This window comes from Phoenix dactylifera, chromosome 5 (genome assembly GCF_009389715.1).
Source record: "Phoenix dactylifera cultivar Barhee BC4 chromosome 5, palm_55x_up_171113_PBpolish2nd_filt_p, whole genome shotgun sequence".
Taxonomy (NCBI): domain Eukaryota; kingdom Viridiplantae; phylum Streptophyta; class Magnoliopsida; order Arecales; family Arecaceae; genus Phoenix; species Phoenix dactylifera.
In genome coordinates, this window is record NC_052396.1 from 17,221,418 (window position 1) to 17,240,189 (window position 18,772).

Here is an 18,772-nt window from a genome sequence, read left to right on the forward strand (position 1 = left end):
TCTTTTCCAATTAAGCCACAAGTCCACCCACCGCGATGCATGTTCCACTTGAGGACTAGAAGTTTTCAACTTTCCCATTTCTTGGAAAAATTGGTCTGAAATACGTGTACAGAACTTGCGTGAGCTGTTTCCTGCCATTATTTCCCGTATGTTCTTGTCTGACATTTTTACAATCGGCTGTGCTCCATTTCCATTTCCTGGTTGTTCGCAAAAACTAATCGCTCGAACTTCCCAACAACCAGCAAAAACCCCACAAGGCATAGAGATTCCATCGGATCGATATATATGGTGGATTCTCCATCCATATGTTTTTAATTTGGATTGTGCGTAACCTAGGATTCCTGCCTCATATGGGTTTCCATATAAGGACACCGGTCCCTAGTAAATAGATCCGGCTCTACCCTGTCTCACCTGCACCCCTACTTAATTAATCGCAAAATATCGAGCCTCTTCCATTTTGGAAGCATGCCGGGCCCCGTGTCCCTTACGTCGTTCAATGTGAACGCCTCTCCCCGGCCATTGTTCTCGCAGTTAAAAAAGATGATACTAAAATGATCAGTTTGTCCTCGGCTGAATCGTCGATCCAAATGTCCCCTTCGTAAACGTCCATTTAAGCAGCTCCTTAGCGGCCACTTCCAGGAGGCTACCATCCTTAATTCATTAATTCACCATCACGGGCCATACACATCGGCAGTATGCACCATTCTTTCCACGCAGCTAGGAATCAAGTTCCCACTCTATGATGAGTTTATAAATAGCGAGAGATTCAGATTCCTGCTCCAGAGAGAGAGAGAGAGAGAGAGAGAGAGCTATATACAACACTTATATACCCATCTTTAATTGCCATTCATCTCATCCCTCTCTGATCCAGTCCGGTCTGAAATGGGCACGGAAGAGAATGGCAACGGCAGGCTAGAGGGTGGCGTCACGAACCACGAGGCAGCCATTGAGGAGGAGGAGGAGGAGGAGGAGATGGAGGAGATGAGCCAGCTGAGCCACCGGAGGAAGAAGGGCAAGAAGGAGACGACGGAAGAAGGGAGAGAAGAAGAGGAAACGGTGCCGATCGAGAAGGTGTTCGAGGGGAAAGAGGTGCCGCCCTGGCGGGAGCAGCTCACGTTTCGAGCCCTGGCGGTGGCCGCCTTCCTCGCAATCATGTTCAGCTTTATCGTGATGAAACTTGGCCTCACCACCGGTATCGTTCCCTCGCTCAACATAGCTGCCGGCCTCCTCGGCTTCTTCTTCGTCAGGCTGTGGACCAAAGCCCTCCAGATGACGGGCTGCCTCCAGAAGCCCTTCACCCGCCAGGAGAACACCGTCATTCAGACGTGCGTGGTTGCCGCCTCCGGCATCGCCTTCAGCGGTAAGCCGGTATCCTACTTAATTGTTTTAGTTCTTATAATAATTATCGCTCCTCTCGCTCTCTCACTGGCTGAAAGCCTTTTCCTTGTATTGTGTTGTATCCTTCTATGCAGGTGGCTTTGGCAGTTACCTTTTCGGCATGAGTGGAAGAATTGCCGGACAAGCAACGGAAGACAATGATGCACAAAACATCAAAGACCCAAGATTAGGGTGGATAATTGGTTTTCTCTTCGTCGTTAGTTTTCTTGGTCTCTTCTCCCTTGTGCCCCTCAGAAAGGTACTTCTCCTTGACTTATGTAGTTAAATGTTTTTATGCAATAAATTATACCGTATTACCCAATCATGTTTGGGTCGGCTCATGGATAATAGGACACTCCTCCATCCGTGCGGCCATATGTTTAGTCCTATATAGACTATGTACGAGATAGGTCCTGTATATTTATATAGGATGAAAGAACCTAAATAACGCCTTTCGGATAGCTTTTCTGGATTGAGATTTTAGGTAGATTTTAATAAATTTGGATATTTAGCCTGGAGAAGATGTCGGAGCTTAATTTGGGGGGGGGTATGTAAGAATCTCTATAAGTAGACCTTTGGTACTTTAAAAAATTCAAATAATAGTTTCTGACTAGACTTTTTGGATTAAAATTTTAGGTTATAACAAATGGTAACAAAAGGTACCAGAGCGGATCCGGCCTATGGCCCGCAACACATATTTATGGGGGTTGACTATAGTTATTAATTATGGTGCTTGTGATTTGATTTGGATTGTTAGCTTGAAGAGGATGTCAGAGCTTAAGGGGGCGAGTATGTGATCAGAATCTATATATGGTAGACTTTTGGTACTTATACAATGCTAAAAAAATTCAAATAATACTTTCCGACCAGACTTTTTGGAGTGAGGTCTTAAGTTGCAACGGCATGTCTTTGTTTCGAAAGCTTTTTCAAATTAGTGCATTTAGTATTGTCAAATATTCATCATCAGTAACTTCTTTCATCAGATCATGATCATCGACTACAAACTGATCTATCCAAGCGGTACTGCAACAGCATTCCTCATCAATGGCTTTCACACTCCTCAGGGTGCCAAGCTAGCAAAGTAACTGCCGAAAAAGAGCTTAAAAGACCTACGATCGACGCCTGAACATTTTTTCATGTTTACTGTTTTGTCCTCTGTGCTGTATGATTTTATTCTTTTTCTTTGTTTTTTTTTTCAGGAAACAAGTAAGGACATTAGGCAAGTTTTTCACCTTTAGCTTCCTGTGGGGATTCTTTCAGTGGTTCTACAGTTCCAATGATCAGTGTGGATTCCAAGTTTTTCCCTCATTAGGTCTTCAAGCCTACAAGAACACGTAAGCTGCATGGACTTAATTTACATCACTTCTTGCAATTAATTCTTGCTTCTTCCTCTTCTTGTTCATTTACTGAAAGGGGCTTAATACTAAAAATGTTTCTAGGCACCCAATTAAGCCTAGTTGATTTATTTGTTAAAATCATCATTGTCCTAGCTTGATTATATATCTACATCTTGGTGATATAATTTTCTTTATTTTTCCAGGTTTTACTTCAACTTTTCCGCAGCTTATGTCGGAGTTGGAATGATATGCCCATATATTGTGAACATTTCCGTTCTCCTTGGAGCCATCCTTTCTTGGGGAATCATGTGGCCGCTTATAGGTAAAAAAGAGGGCAGTTGGTACCCACCAGGTCTCGGCCTAGGCGATCTTCATGGCTTGCAGGGCTACAGGGTAGCTATCCGCGATTAGTTTTGTATTTAAAGTACTCCGGAAACATTGACGACGTACTCCTTCACCAAGTTGCAACCTTTCACTCAAGCCTGTTCTCAAGTTCATGTTTTCTTCCATTCTGCAGGTCTTCATAGCCATCGCCCTGATCCTCGGGGATGGCCTCTACAACTTCATCAAAGTCCTATCTCGAGTTATTTTCTCCTTCATTTCCATGGCACGGAGTAAAGGTTCCAGGAGCACGCTTCCTATCTCAGATGATGATCGTCCGACCGCCGCCACCCCTCCAATATCCTTCGACGACCGACGTCGAACCGAATTCTTCATTAAAGATCAAATTCCAAAACGAATTGCATTTGGGGGCTATGTTGCCATCGCAGCCATCTCCATCGCCACCCTTCCTCACATTTTCCCACAGCTTAAATGGTACTTTGTCTTGCTTGCCTACATCTTCGCACCAGTACTAGCCTTCTGCAACGCTTATGGTTGCGGCCTCACCGATTGGTCTCTCGCCTCCGCCTATGGAAAGCTCGCCATTTTCCTTTTTGGAGCTTGGGCAGGTGCTTCAAACGGCGGCGTGATAGCAGGCCTTGCAGCTTGCGGCGTCATGATGAGCATCGTGTCCACCGCTTCGGACCTCATGCAAGACTTCAAAACAGGATACCTGACGCTGGCCTCACCAAGGTCCATGTTTGTTAGCCAAATAATTGGCACCGCAATGGGTTGTGTGATTGCTCCATGTGTCTTCTGGCTTTTCTACAAGGCCTTCGATGACCTCGGCTTATCTGGGAGTGAATACCCAGCACCCTACGCCTCTATCTACCGGGGCATCGCAATACTCGGCGTCGATGGCTTCTCGTCGCTGCCGAAGCACTGCCTCACTTTCTGCTACGTTTTCTTCGCTGCCGCCATTCTCATCAACCTGGGAAGAGATTTCTCCGGGAAGAAGGTCGCAAGGTTTATACCACTCCCCATGGCGATGGCGATACCTTTCTACATTGGGGCATACTTTTGCATCGATATGTGCGTAGGGAGCTTGATACTGTTCGTGTGGGAGACGGTGAACAAGGCTCAGGCGGACGCATTTGCGCCTGCAGTGGCCTCCGGTTTGATATGCGGCGATGGGATATGGACGCTACCTCAATCAGTGCTCGCCATAGCTAAAGTGAAGCCACCGATATGCATGAAATTCCTATCGAGGCAAGTCAACGACAAAGTGGATGCTTTCATTAGTGCGACCTTATCGTAGTGTTTGCTCTTAATTTCTTGGTTCACAAAGAAGGTAGGAATTGGTTTCGGGGATCGAGAGGATGAACTGCTTATCCACAAACACTATATGGCATCTAAGTGGTCGCATGCATTCTGTAGTTATGGTTTGAGTCAGCTAGTACTTGATTTGCTTAATTTGTGATTCTTATAATGCATGAATTATGAAGAAATGAAGTTATGGGAGGTCGGTACAAGCTAGAAGTTGTGTGCTCCTCTTTTTATTGTTGTGCCTTCATCTTTAATTCGCATGTAAATTGGTTAAAAAAATGCAGACATTATTGTATATATGCAACTAAAGTTGCAGTTTTTCTATAGAAAGCTGTTTGCTAAGATGATTTTAAAAATAATTAACTAATTAAAAAAAAAACATGTGCTAGTATCTTAGCCTCCATGGATGGGGCAAACATGCAGAAAAACACCTTATAGCTAAGAAGCATGTTTTGTTTCTTCTTCTTTTCTTTTTAATGTGTCATCCAACCAAGAGAAAGAGGCTAAACCAGGTAAATTATCAATTTACGAGTGACAAAAAGAGTACGTAGAATTGAAACGACATTGTAGTGGAAGAAAATTCTTGCATTGGGATTTTATGTTTCTGGCTACTGCTTAATTTGTAATCTTTTATATGTGTTGCGTGCCATATATCTTCTCCACATAATTTTTTGATGTACCTATCCCTTTGGAAATGAGATACCCTGCATATTATATTTAATCATATGCTTTTTCCCATACTCTTAACCTCGCAAACCTAGAATCATGCCTTGCATCTGATACCAAATCCAATATTAGTGACCAGACTTATCAAAATTGTTTGACATGTGAATATGAAGTGATATGGAAAAAAACAAAGATGCATGACCAATTGATATACAACCAGACTATAAGAATTTCATCTCTTTTGATTTAACTTTGGTTCTAGGTATTTTTCAGCCTTTCCTGTCCTTCCTTCATGCATTAGCTTCCTAGCCACCTAATTATTGACAATCTCCTTCACAAAATTGGACTTTATATTGGACTCACATGGCTCGTTTCTCTTTCGCCCACATTCACTTTCCCCAAACTCCCCTCTAGTTACTCCAACTGTTAAGGCTGGCAGAAGGTTGCATGCTTTCTTATTCAAAATGGAAAGAAATCCACAAACTGTACTGATCACTACTAATGTCACATGAAATACTATTGTTAAAAGGGCAGCACATATAACCTTCTAAAGACATCAATGTATAAAACAATTTCTTTGGATGTATACGGGAACTGAGCAGAGAGCTACAATAGGATAATATCGATATAAAGGTGTTCCTTATCCAGAAATTACTATACGTGTTTAGAATGAATGTTGCCAATATTTCATTCCTAGATTGCTTCACCAACAAGGAAAACGACAACAGATAAATAGGAATTTAATACTTTACTGCAAACTGGGGTAAGAAGTTTTTATTGGGCCTTATCACTTATATCTCAACTTTGATATATATAACATAAAATGAAAAAAAAAAAAGCTCCACTTCCAAAACCCAATTTTATGACACTTAATAAAAAGTGAAAAGAACCATATGACCTTAAACAATAAATAAATATCCAATAAATGAATAGATGTATAAATTAAGCTTTCTAAAAAAGGGAAAAATAGTCCCACATATATTAATACATCATTCCAGCGACAATGGTTTTTTATGCGTAAGCTATGCTTGATTTGAAGACCCCTTAAATTTTAACTAATATAACAAACTAATTATGTTAGAATTTTGAATTTACTAAACCAACTTTTGATGATTACATTTATGAAACCAACTTGCTTAACTTTTCATGATTAAACCAATTAAACCGGACCATGGATGAAGTTCTATTGAGAATCATTGCTAGTTTTATTCTACAAGAATCCTTATCCTTATCCTTTAGTAGTGATAAGGTTTATCCCAAACATTTCACTATATTTAAAAGGATCTTTGGTGTGGCTTGAGAAAATGAGAGTGGTATGAGAAAGGAGAGAAAAAGAGAGAGTGAGAGTTGTCCTTCTTGATGAGAAGTGAGAGAGAGCTTTTTAGTGTGGCTCATTCTTTTATAAAGCATTTTTTTCTCTCCTAATTATTTTTCTTCCAGCATCTCTTTTCTGTTATTTGTTTGGTGTTTATTCTAGATCTTGGGCCGACACGATCAATTTAGTCCGCATAGTGTGCCGTTCTACATAGTATCAGAGACATAGGCTTGGAGATCAGTTATTCGTGTGTTCATTGCTTCATGTGGTTAAAGAGTTTCTAATAATTTGTTGTGCGTTATGTTGCCCAGATAGACAACCCAAGAGGGGGGGTGAATTGGGTTTTAAAATAATTATTGCAATTAAAAGGTTTGTGAATAACTAATTAATACTTTTTGCAAGTGGATTAATTAGATGCTATGTGAAGTGAATGAAGTGAAAGTAAGAGACAACAAAGCAATCACAAACACAAGGAAATTTATAGTGGTTCGGAGCTAACCCTTGCTCCTACGTCCACTCCCCAAGCCTCACTTGGGAATTCACTATAACCCCTCGGATTACAGCCGGTTGTTTTACAAGCTCACAACCTAACTTGTTGTTTTACGAGATCACAACGAACTCGGTCGGTTTTTCCAGGCTCACCGACTAGAAACACCCGATTGTTTTTCCGGGATCACAATCAAACCCTTACACCGTTGGTTTCAACCTAGGCTCACCAACAAACCTTTACACCCTTGATTCAATCCCCTGATTGAATCAAGTAAGGAACAAGTGGTTTGAAAAACAAACAGAAAAATAAAGCTTCTTAACAAGCAGATATTCAGCGATATAAATAAGAGAGAAGTTAAGAGCCCTCAAACAAATTTATGAAGATGTAGAGGAAGGCTTCTCGAACTCGGGGTCTCCTCTTGAGTGTCTCGAAGACTTGATGACTGAAGGAGACTTCTTTAATGCTGGGAAGAGTTGGTTGGATGGAGTTTAATGCCCCTCTTCCTTCTTTTCCTTTGAAATTCTTTGGTAGGTGAAGATTTCTTGTTTTCTTTGAATGGAATGTCACTTCTCTGCCTTGCTACAGTTCTCTGTGGCTATTTAAGCCATTTCCCACGGAAACTAGCCGTTAGACACAATCTCCTAGCCGTTCTGCACATTCTGCACATCCTGACAATGTTTTCGTTGGGATCGGAGTCGACTCGCGCGATCTGGAGTCGACTCGGCTGCTGCAGGAGTCGACTCGTGCTTTTCTGGAGACGGCTCGGCAACTGTTCCGGATTTGAATTAAAGTGCTGTCTCGACTGGGAGTCGACTTGACTTAACCCGGAGTCGACTCCCCAAAGTCTGGAGCTGACCTGGCACTTTTGGAGACGACTCGACGTAAGGAATCCAGGGATGCATTTTTCAAGTTTGCTCACTCGAGTCGACTCGAAAATTCTGGGAGTCGACTCGGCGCTCAGAGTCCGAACTTCCGATCTTCTGTCTTTTGACTCGTGCCGTCTTGGAGTCGACTCGAACTGTTTCGGAGTCGACTCGGCTCTCAGTATCCGAAAAACAGTCTTCTGTCTTTTTGGGGTAGCGCTGCCTTGGAGTCGACTCGAACTGTCTTGGAGTCGACTCGCCTCTTAGAGACGAAAATATCGTCTTCTGTCTTTTGGGGTCGCGCTGTCTTGGAGTCGACTCGGACTTTGCGGGAGTCGACTCGGCTCTCAGTGTCCGAAATTTGCTCTCTGACTTTTTCCTTGTATCACACTGGGAGTCGACTCTCACTTCCTTTGGAGTCGACCTGCCAACCATCAGAGTCGACTCGAGTTCTTCGGGAGTCGACTCGGCTCTCAGGGTCCAAAAAAGCTTCTCTGTCTTTCTGTCTGTTACTCCCTGGAGTCGACTCGTACTACCCTGGAGTCGACTCGGCAAGCATCGGAGTCGACTCGCGCTCTTCAGGAGTCGACTCGTTGACAGGTTCTGAGATGGATCTTTCTGTCCGTCTATCTGTTCTCAGTCGGAGTCGACTCGTAATGTACAGGAGTCGACTCGAGCCTGTGCCAGTGCTTCTGATACGCTTGGAGTCGACTCGTAATCTCCCGGAGTCGACTCGAGTCTCAGACTTTGGTTCAAATTGAGTTCTTTACTTATCCAAAATGTATTGAACCAAATCTAGAAACACTTAACCATAAATTTACAAGTATTTCACTGAAACACTAGATTGAATTCATTAGTACAACATAAGATATACTCAAATGCTTTGAGCTCATCAAAATCAAATAGGGTTATAATCAATCACTCCACACGTTAGGATCAAAAAATCGAACAATACCAATTATGCGTATTGGAAGGCCGACATCAAATTTTATTTGATCAGGCAAGATTTATGGAAGATTGTAAATGAGACAGATACCTGAAGCCACCAGACAATGCAGAAATGAGAAAAAAGTTGGAGATCAAAGCTGAAAATGCTATGTATATTCTCAGGACTGATATGAATGAAGAAAATCGTCAACATATTCAAGATAGAGGAGCCGAAAATAATATGGAATATTCATGTTATCCTCCACTAGAAGTCTAATGAGGCTCGGCTTCAATTTTTGGAGAACGAGATTGGTTATCTCAAATAAGGTAATCTTACAACCTCCCAATATTTTCTTAAAGAAAAGATATTGTTTGATGAGCTTGGTATGCTCGATCCAAACTCTCGTTATGATAAAAATAAACAACATAGACTGTTAGTTTGTGGTTTGAATAAAGAGTATAGTGCTTATATGCTTGCTATTTCTGGATAGGCTCAACAACCTACATTAGCAGAGTTAGAAAATATATTTGTTAATCCAGAAGCACTTAATACTCAAAGCGTGATTTGACTATGTTCTCTAAAAAAAAGAGGCCGTACTTTCTTAGAGTAAAAATAAAAATAAGAAGTAGAATAACAAATTTAAAATTTTAGAAAAAAGACCAGTTGGAGAATTTGAGAAGAATAAAAATCTTAATCAGAAAAAAATTACAAATTCAAGAAAAATTGTCATAGGTGTGACAAATTTGGCCACAAAATTCAAGATTGCAAGATGAAGCTTAAACAATCTAATGTTGCATCCTCTACTTCAGAGCTTGGGGGAGAGATGAAAATTGGTAGTTGGGCTCTCACAACTACTATTATTGATTACACTTATCTTCATAGCCAGCATGCATGTGTTTCTACTTCTTGTCATGTGTCGGATATTGATTTTGCTCGTGATTGGATTATTGATTCTGGGTGTTCTAATCATTTGACTGATCATAGAGAGATATTTGATTCTCTACATGATTATACTGGTTTTGATGCTATTGCTACTATCGATGATTCACTTTATTCTATTTTGGATATCTCTCATAGCATCTACTAGTCTTCTGCTTTCGTAAATAATGTTTATTATGTGCTTGGCATGAAGAAAAAATTGGTTTCCATTTCACAAATTACGGACAAAGGATATTCTATTTTATTTGGACCTGACACTGTGGAGATCTATGCTAATGTTAAAGCTTCTGTAAAGCTTATTACTCAAGGCAGAAAAGCAAACAAGCTTTATATCATGTCTGTCAGTAATTCTTATATTGATCGGACTCTTAAGCATGACATCACTGATTTATGGCATGCTAGATGGCTTATGTGAATTATGACAGACTTAAAGATATAGGAGACTAGTTAATGGGCTTCTCAAAATGAAGGTCAATACTAACACTATTTGCATTAGATGCCAGTATGAAAAGATACATAGGCTACCTTTTAAAGAGAGCCAAACAAGATATTCTCAGCCACTACAGTTGATACATCCAGATCTTACAAGAATAATTAGTACTCTATCTTTTATCGGTTTGAGGTAGGCAGTCACCTTTATTGATGATTTCTCTAGATATGTTTGGGTTTACTTTGTTAGAGAGAATGCAGAAGTGTTTGAGAAATTTTGCCAATTTAAAAATTTGGTTGAAAATCTCTTTAAATTAAAAATTGGTTGCCTAAGAACCGATAGTGGTGGAGAATATATTTTAAAGAAATTCTCTATCTGATGAGATATGGCATTAGTAGACAATTTACTTGCCCAAACACTTCTAAACAGAATGTTGTGGCAGACAGAAAAAATAGGCATCTATTTGAGGCCACTCGCAGTATGACACATGCAAAGAATGTGAAGCATAAATTCTGGGCAGAATGCATGCAGACAACAGTTTATGTTCTTAATAGGACATTTGAGAAGTTTGGATAATATGACTTCGTATGAAAAACTGTTTGAAAAATGCCCTGATATTTCTCATCTTCGTGTGTTTGGATGTGTTTGCTTTGGGCATTATTATGATACATTCTTTAATAAGTTAGATATTAAGTCTGCCAGATGTATATTTTCTAGCTATGGTGAGGCTAGAAAAGGTCGGAGATGCATTAATCCTAAAACAATGAAGATTTATATCTCCAGACATGTTGTTTTTGATGAGAGCTCTTCTTGATGGTCTTCTGATGGATGCTATTTTCCAGCTGATGAGTTTAGATCAGTTTCTAATAAAGACCGAGTATCTCAAAAGGGTGTTATTTCCACAAAAATTGGTGAACCTTCTTCCCATTCTTCAGCTCAACAAACAAAGTCTTCTTCATCTTTGCCTACTTCGGATAAAAGTCCATGAAAAATTGGAGTACATGCCTCAAATGCTAAGAAAAATGAACGTAGTGTTAAAGAAGAAGAAGATATAAATTATATGAAGTTGAACCTGAAACTTCTAAAGGTCAATTACCATTACAAGAAACAAGAGAAAGAAGAAAGCAGTTGACAAGTATGGAGATTGGAATTCTTCTTCTATTGCTTATTGTTATGCTTCTACTATTGTTGATCGACTAGAACCCACTTCATATGATGAGGCCAAAGGCATTGGTGTTTGGGAGAATGCCATGAAAGAAGAGATTTCAGCTCTTAAGAAGAACAAGACATGGGATTTGGTTCCTTTGCCTAGTGGTGTTTTTTTTATTTCTTGTAAGTGGATTTATAAGGTAAAGAGGAAGAGTGATGATACTATTGAACTCTATAAAGCTAGGGTTGTAGTAAGAGAATTTTCGCAAAAGTTTGGAGTTGATTTTGATGAGACCTTTAGCCGAGTGGCAAAATTAACTACTGTTAGAGTACTTATTTCCTTAGTAGCAAGCAAAAGTTGGTCGTTGTGGCAGATGGACATCAATAATACTTTCTTATATGATGATTTTGATAAGGATATTTATATGTTGTAGCCTTCTAGTTCTAATGACTTCTCTCATATTGAGTTTGATTGCAAATTTTAAAAAAAAAATTGTATGGTTTCAAACAAGCACCTAGAGCATGATATGAAAAAATTGCAAAGTATTTATTATTTTGTGGTTATTCTCTATTTTTTGCAGACTCTAGTTTATTTGTGAAGTATACTAGTAAAGGTATAGTAATTGTTTGTCTTTATGTTGATCATTTGATTGTTACTAGTGATGACATTGATGAGGTCCGTAGTATTCATGGATAGCTATCTATATGGTTTGAGATGAAAGAATTTGGTGAATTGGAATATTTTCTTGGCATTGATGTAGCTAAGCTTCAGGATGGCTCTTTTATTTGTCAAAAAAGATATACTTTTGATTTATTGAATAAGTATGGATTGGCTAATTGCAACAATATGTGGACACCAACTAAATGAAATTTAAAGTTTAGTATAGAGCATGGCAAACTTTTTGATGATCCTACCATGTATAGACATGTTGTGGGTAATTTGATCTATTTAACTATCATAAGGCCAGATATTTCTTATGTAGTTAGCGTTGTTAGCCAATATATGCAATGTCATCAATGGCCACACCTTGATGCAGTTTTACAAATCCTAAGATATATTGCTAAGACTGTTGATTATGGTTTTTATATACCATTAATAAGTAAGGGTTACTTCATACCTATTGGTACCTGATTTGGACCAGTACCCAGAATCCAGATTTTGAGAAAAAAGTCGAGTCAGTAAATTTTACAGATGTAAACTATGCTGGTGATGTAGGTACATGTAGGCCTACCACTGGTTATTCTTTTAGCTTGGGATTTGGTATTATTTCTTGGTGCAATAAAAGACAACCTACTATTGCATTACTTTTTACAGAGGTTGAGTGTCGTGCAACCACGATAGCAGTTCAAGAGTTGACTTGGCTAATATGGTCGTTTGGTAATTTAGGCTAGGATACTCACTATATTGTTTCTCTTTATTGTGATAATGAGAGTGCAATTTGATTGACGAAGAATCTGGTATTTCATGCAAAGACAAGGCACATTGAAATTCATCATCATTTTATTAGATAAAAAATTGCAGATGAAGAGGTTGATTTGCTTCTAGTTTCTACAAAAGATTATCTTGCAAATATCTTCACAAAGGATTGATGGCCAGGCAGTTTTAAGATTTGCGCAACAAGCTGAGCATCGTCAGCATGAACTTTGCAATGAGGAGGAGTATTGAGAATTATTGCTAGTTTTATTGTTCAAGAATTCTTATCCTTATCATGTTGTAGTGATAAGTCTTGTCCTTATCTTTTAATAGTAACAAGTCTTATCCTTATCTTGTAGTAAGTGTTGCATTTGAGTAGGAAACAAACATCCCTCTCTATTTAAAGATTTAAAGAAACATTTAGTGTCTCCTTTGGTATGGCTTGAGAAAAGGCGAGTGGCGTAAAAAAAGAAAAAAAAAAGAGAGAGTGAGAGTTGTCCTTGATGAGGAGTCTAGTAAAAGAGAGCATTTTTGTGTGGCTCATTTTTTTAATAAAATATTTTTTATCTTTTCTAATTATTTTTCTTTCGGCATCTCTTTTTTGTTATTTATTTAGTGTTTGTTCTAGATCTTGAGTCGGCACGGTCGATCTACTCCATGTAGCATGCCGTTTTACACTAATTACACTAAGATTTCAGGAGAAGTCAATGTTGTTTTTACTTTCCAATCATAATCAAGGCATCAAGATTGCTGCAAGAGTTACTAATTTCATCAAATATAAAGCTTCCACGACCTACATCGGCTTTCTTAATTTGTTTTCTTTTACCTTTCTAGTCTAGTTTTATCTGTTGCTTTGGCTTTCCATTGCTCACATGGTATACCAAAATTTTCTATGCCATTCGAAACTCTATACAGAAACCATGAGGTATATACTAGGACTTCCCATTGATCAAATACCAGCCACAAGGAAATTCCCAGGCAGAGATACCTGTAAGCGAGCAACCAAGCATAATAGTAACGAGCCATGCCTTATCAAATAATAAATGTTGAAGGGCACTTAATCTAGTAAAGGGAAAAATTAATGGGAAGATACGCAAGATTAAAGTTCAGTTGTGCCACCTTCTCCCCAAGTTTACATGGGGGAAGACCTCTGAATGGGCACGAACTACATCTAAATGCATCTCCAAGACCACGATGGATGTTTACACAGTAAGATAAATAACCATCCAAAGTTGTATCAAACAAACTTAGTTATCAAAAGACACGGCAAGTTGCAAAAATGATAACAAGCTGCCACCCTTTGCTCTTCCCCGGCCGACCACAAGTGCATGCAGTTCTTCTTTCAGGCCTTCCTCTTGCTTCCAACTTCACAATCTCCAACTGCACTAGAATTGATAAACCATAAGATATTTCCTACAGAAAGAATTCAATTGCACCGCAACAGAAACATCGATCGTATACAGAGTAATGTTTCAGTACTTTTTTTTCTTCGTGATGCCCAAGGAAAACGCACCGAAGCAAAACTCTTGATCATATGCATCAGCCCAGGCGGTAGCTGTGGTTTCTTCAAGTCCTCCTCAGTCAGAAGACTGTCGTCAATCTGAATCTTGGGAGCAGTATTTGTCGCTTTCTTAAGGGAGAATGACGACCCAATCTTCCAAGAAGCCTTCTTGCCCTTAATCTGCAGGAAGCCAGAGTAGAAAGCTAGCTGTTCCGAGGGTGCAGATGATATGATGTGGAGGAAGGAGAATAAAAGAAAAAAAAAAATCCAAACTCACGGTTAACAATTGATCACCATCTGCTTCAATCGGCAACATAGCTTTTATTTGTACAGTTTGTACTTCAAGAAATCCTGCCATGAGTAACTTGCGCTCCAACCCAAAGCTCGGCTGCCAAAAAAAAAATCGCATCTTCTAAGTTTTCTTGGAACATCATAATAACATGAACAAGAGATGGCAATTCTCTGATGCAGCATCAGCAACTCACCTTATCATCTGTGAGCTGAAGACACGATAAAGAAGTCTGTATCAGGATTTTCCCCTCAGGCTTCAGCACTCTTGCAATCTCCTCGATCCATTGCTCCCCAACCAGTTCGGGCGTTTTCATGAGAGATATGGCTCCATCCATTGAAGCCGGCTCAATTGGTAACTTCCCTCCTGTCACACCAATCAATATATATCAACCAACGTTTTGTTTTGTTTTTTTTTTTTTGAGAGTACCTCAGGAAACTCGATATCTGGAGCAGTTCAAAAAAAAAAAAAAAAAGTGGGGTTGGAACATCCAAAGGCTCCCTTCGATTTAATAAAATACCTTCAAAACTACTAAATGCTAGAAAATTTCTTTTCTCCTAACATGCTTCCAAGTCCCTATTCCAGCAGTAATCTTATCATATGTGATCAAATACGTTGCATTAAACTTGAAGTTGAAAGGATGAGGGGGTATACTTATTGTTGGAGTAGCTCGAGTGGCAACGAGCACATCATCTTCGGCAGAGACATGGACTCCTATGCGCTCAACTGCTGAGAAAACAACACTGACCGGAATGACAACATTATCCGTGGCCACAAGCACTCGCCTCTTCATCGCCACCATGTCCGACTCAAGTCACAAACAGAATCACGCCGAACGCCATTGATATCCAAGAATGACGACCATCAAATTGAGAAAAATTAGGTGTTGAGAATGGTTCCCAAAAATTCATTTTTTTTAAGAAAAAAAAAGATCTTCATGGTTCATTCATGAAGAAATCCACCGCTAGCTACAACCACTTGTGGGAGAAGAAGATAAAAGAAGAGGAGATGGCTTACCATCTTTTTTTATGAAAACGTCTCGTTAGCTTTCTCAAGTCCTTTGGTTGGACTGAAACAAAAATAAATATATAATTTCCTCAAAGGAGGAGGACTCGTGGGTCTCGCTAAAAGGAGCGAGCACGTGTGGAGCGAAGGGAAGGCGGCACGTGTCAGGTGAGTTATTAGACGGCTTGGTGGCTATTACGTGGAGACGGCGAGTATGACAGCGATCTACCGACTTAAACCGACCCAAGCGTGTAGGAAGCTGCAAGCAAGCTTCTAGCCTCCTGACAAGAGTATACCTTTGATTCACGGGAAAAAAAATTATAATAATAAAATATAATTTTTAAAAAATAATATCTAGATATTAATATATCTAAAAAATATTTGTGGCATATTTGATTGATGAGAAAAAAATAAAAATCATACTTTCCAAAATAACTTATATTTTTTAAAAAAATTGTATAAAATATTTTTTATATCCTTAATAAACTGACTATAAGGAGAAAAAAATATAAACCATTAGGACTAAGATTATTCTTCGGAAAGAAAAATTTTATCTTGATTTCCAGCTCATAAAAAATAGATTTTTTATGTTCTCAATATTTTTTTTATTTTTCATAAAAGATAAAAAATTTATTTCTAAAAAAATATTTTTTTTGAACCCCCACCTACATATAAGCTATTTTATTATTTTTTATTGACTATATTTTTTTCTCTCTTTTTTTTTTAGTGAACCAAACGAGTTTAAAGGCTTTAGTGAACCTCCACCTACATATAAGCTATTTTATTATTTTTTATTGACTATATTTTTTTTCTCTCTTTGGTTAATTTTCTAAATATTTGACCTCGGGATAAATAGTCCTCTTTCTTTTTCTTTTTCTTTTTTTTTTCTTTCAAGGAAATAAAGATGGCTAAGCGGTAAAATCTAGGTGGGAGTTTCTCCATCACCAACTTTCACATGGAAGAGCAATGACTGGATAACTAATCTTGAGCACGACGAGATTACCTTTGCTGCCTCTACGCTGTGACACGTGCAACTCCTCCAGTTCTTGGCGTGCACACCGAAGGCTACGTGCTGCATGTGAACCCGTGACTCTGGAAGAAACCATGTCCTTGATAAAATGTTTTGGAGATCGTACAGCCACAGTTGTATCCAGAGATGGCAATGCTAGTCAACGTGAAGATTAATTATTGTTCAAAACATAAAGCGATGCAAAGATTTCACTGAAAAATTATACACAATTTTTTTTTTTATACAACAGGGATTTACATTGATCGAAGATGAGTATAGTCAATAAAATCAGAAAAAAAAAAGTTGACGAAGAGAAAAAAAAACATAATCGTGATTCTCTCAGAAGATCCTTCGCGAATGATGTGCAGTATATGAGGCGACCCAATCAGCAACACTATTTGCCTTTCGATAAACATAAGTAGCCTGAAACGAGCCACACCCTCTCGAGAGTCTGTATGTGCCTTGGAGCAACGGTTGTTCCTCCTCATAGCTATTCTAGCCTTGAACCCACTCGATCACTGTAGTCGAATCTCTTTTAAGATAAATGTTGTTCGCATCCAGCTCTCGGCTCTGCTTCGATGACCATCGCATCGAATATACGCCGACCTCTGACTACGACGAGTCTGGAGTTATGATCTCTGATCATAAAGCCCACTCCTCCGCTGCCTCCACCCTTAGAAACATAGCACAATATTACCTATAGTGAATTAATGAAAATTGTTGAATAGCTTGCACGATTTCTTTTTTTCATTTGAGATTTCCTATGATTCATATTTCAGCCTTTGTCTGGATTGTGGATCGTATAAGGTGCAGAAAATTTCTGTAATTTTATGGTAAATTTTCAAAAAATTGATTTGTGCCATCCCACCCTGCAATTAATTCACTTCAAAGGTTTGTGTGCTCTTGGCCTAATATTTTTTACGCGATCCCTGGGTTCTAAGAATTAAGAAAGAGGTATTTATATATTGTGTAGGCAAATTTGCTACTGTTAGAATAAGTGGCTCATATTAAGTGGTATTCTTATTTAAGTGGTACACTGATATTCCAACGGAGTGGAGCGAAGCGACAGAATATGTTTATCTTTGGGATAAATATGTAGTATTTTATTCTACGAGGGATGCTGATAAGAGTTGAGACTCTGGGGCTAGGGTTTAACTATAAATATCTTGTAACCCTTGTTATTTGAGAGATAGTAAAAGTTTCAGTTCTTTCGCTCCCGTGGACGTAGGTACATTGCCGAACCATGTAAATTCATGTTCTCTTTCTTTTTCTCTTCCTCTCTGAACTCTGTGCATTGTTATGTCTGCCGTTTGGATCCTGTATTTTGCGCAACGACTGGTATCAGAACTGCAAGGTTATAAAAATCGGTTATTGTGCCATTTCTTCACATGGGGGAGATCAGAGGGCATTGTCCAGTTGGGTTCTCTCTCGAAGGCCGTGAAGAACCAGGAGAAAGGGTCTGTTCCGTGGGAGGTTTGCTTCACGTGAAGGAGGGGGCATTTGTTTTTCTTTGCTTCACGTGGTGGGTTGTTTCTCCCAAGGTGTCTTCTTCCCAAGACGAAATCCCCAAGCCAGCCGTGGGTGATGTTGCTCCTCATTGAGGTTTTTCTTTGGACATTGTCTTCCAAGCCCAAACCCCCATCATCGGCTGACCGCAAGCGAGGAGAGGAAGAACTTCCCGTCGTCCCGTGCCGCCGCCGCCGTCCGTGGCAGGATCCAGTGGAGGAAGAGGCCATCGCTAGCGCTCCACCCGCCGGTCCTCTCGTCGTGAGGAGAGGAGTTATGCCATCGCTAGCGCGCGTTATGACCTAGGAAGAGGGGCGTTTCTGGTATTTTTATTTTCATCAGATCCTATTTTTCTCTATTTTATTTGCAAAAAGATAAGATGGCAGGGATGTCTTCTGCGAAGTTTGATGTAATAAAGTTCGATGAAACTAGAAATTTCAAACTATGGCAGAGAAGGGTAAAGGATCTATTAGTATCGCAGGGTATGGTGAAGGCCCTGTATGGAAAGAAACCAGATGACATGGGTGATGCAGAGTGGAAGGAATTGGAGGCTAAGGCTGTTTCAAATATACGACTTTGTCTGGCTAATGATGTGATGTATCATGTCATGGACGAGGAATCGTTGGTGGCAATTTGGTCGAAATTGGAGAGTCGGTACATGTCCAAGTCGTTGACGAACAAGCTCTATCTTAAGCAGAAATTGTACGGTCTTAAGATGGCAGAGGGTGCTGATTTAAGCCAACATATCAATGTGTTCAATCAGATTATCAGTGATCTGCAGTGAGTTGATGTGAAGTTCGAAGACGAAAATAAAGCGTTAATGTTATTGCATTCTTTACCCGCTTTTCCTACGTATGAAAATTTGGTTACAACTCTGACATTGGAAAAGAAGATCTTAGAGTTAGAA

At 39.4% G+C, this 18,772-nt stretch overlaps 2 protein-coding genes across 4 annotated transcripts; one reads left to right on the forward strand and one right to left on the reverse strand.

Moving 5' to 3' along the window:
- Window positions 1–161: 161 nt before the first annotated feature.
- Window positions 162–4,579, forward strand: LOC120110769 (probable metal-nicotianamine transporter YSL12). Its single transcript, XM_039126323.1, has 6 exons — window positions 162–1,360; window positions 1,473–1,636; window positions 2,361–2,458; window positions 2,577–2,711; window positions 2,918–3,124; window positions 3,177–4,579. The coding sequence occupies exons 1-6, from the start codon at window positions 883–885 to the stop codon at window positions 4,351–4,353; spliced, it is 2,259 nt and encodes a 752-aa protein (XP_038982251.1). The 5' UTR covers window positions 162–882; the 3' UTR covers window positions 4,354–4,579.
- An 8,985-nt stretch (window positions 4,580–13,564) lies between these two features.
- On the reverse strand, window positions 13,565–15,384 carry LOC120103926 (anamorsin homolog). Of its 3 annotated transcripts, none has more exons than XM_039126303.1 (5): window positions 15,000–15,384; window positions 14,542–14,711; window positions 14,334–14,444; window positions 14,069–14,236; window positions 13,565–13,935 (listed from the first exon to the last, which is right to left on the reverse strand). In XM_039126303.1, the coding sequence occupies exons 1-5, from the start codon at window positions 15,145–15,147 to the stop codon at window positions 13,810–13,812; spliced, it is 723 nt and encodes a 240-aa protein (XP_038982231.1). In that variant the 5' UTR covers window positions 15,148–15,384; the 3' UTR covers window positions 13,565–13,809. The 3 variants fall into 3 exon arrangements, with proteins under 3 accessions (XP_038982231.1, XP_038982232.1, XP_038982230.1); XM_039126304.1 differs by having other exon boundaries at window positions 14,035–14,236; XM_039126302.1 differs by having other exon boundaries at window positions 13,565–13,940; window positions 14,035–14,236.
- Between the last annotated feature and the right edge of the window lie 3,388 nt (window positions 15,385–18,772).

What these genes read in the sequence shown, in the direction of transcription:
- LOC120110769 (XM_039126323.1), top strand. Translation starts at nt 883, where the DNA reads ATGGGCACGGAAGAGAATGGCAACGGCAGGCTAGAGGGTGGCGTCACG. An exon ending in CTTCAAGCCTACAAGAACAC is followed by an intron (nt 2,712 to 2,917) that starts GTAAGCTGCATG and finishes TTATTTTTCCAG; the next exon opens with GTTTTACTTCAACTTTTCCG. An exon ending in AGGGTAGCTATCCGCGATTA is followed by an intron (nt 3,125 to 3,176) that starts GTTTTGTATTTA and finishes TCCTTCACCAAG; the next exon opens with TTGCAACCTTTCACTCAAGC.
- LOC120103926 (XM_039126302.1), bottom strand. Translation starts at nt 15,147, where the DNA reads ATGGTGGCGATGAAGAGGCGAGTGCTTGTGGCCACGGATAATGTTGTC. An exon ending in TTCAGCTCACAGATGATAAG is followed by an intron (nt 14,445 to 14,541) that starts GTGAGTTGCTGA and finishes TTTTTTTGGCAG; the next exon opens with CCGAGCTTTGGGTTGGAGCG. An exon ending in ATGGTGATCAATTGTTAACC is followed by an intron (nt 14,237 to 14,333) that starts GTGAGTTTGGAT and finishes GGCTTCCTGCAG; the next exon opens with ATTAAGGGCAAGAAGGCTTC.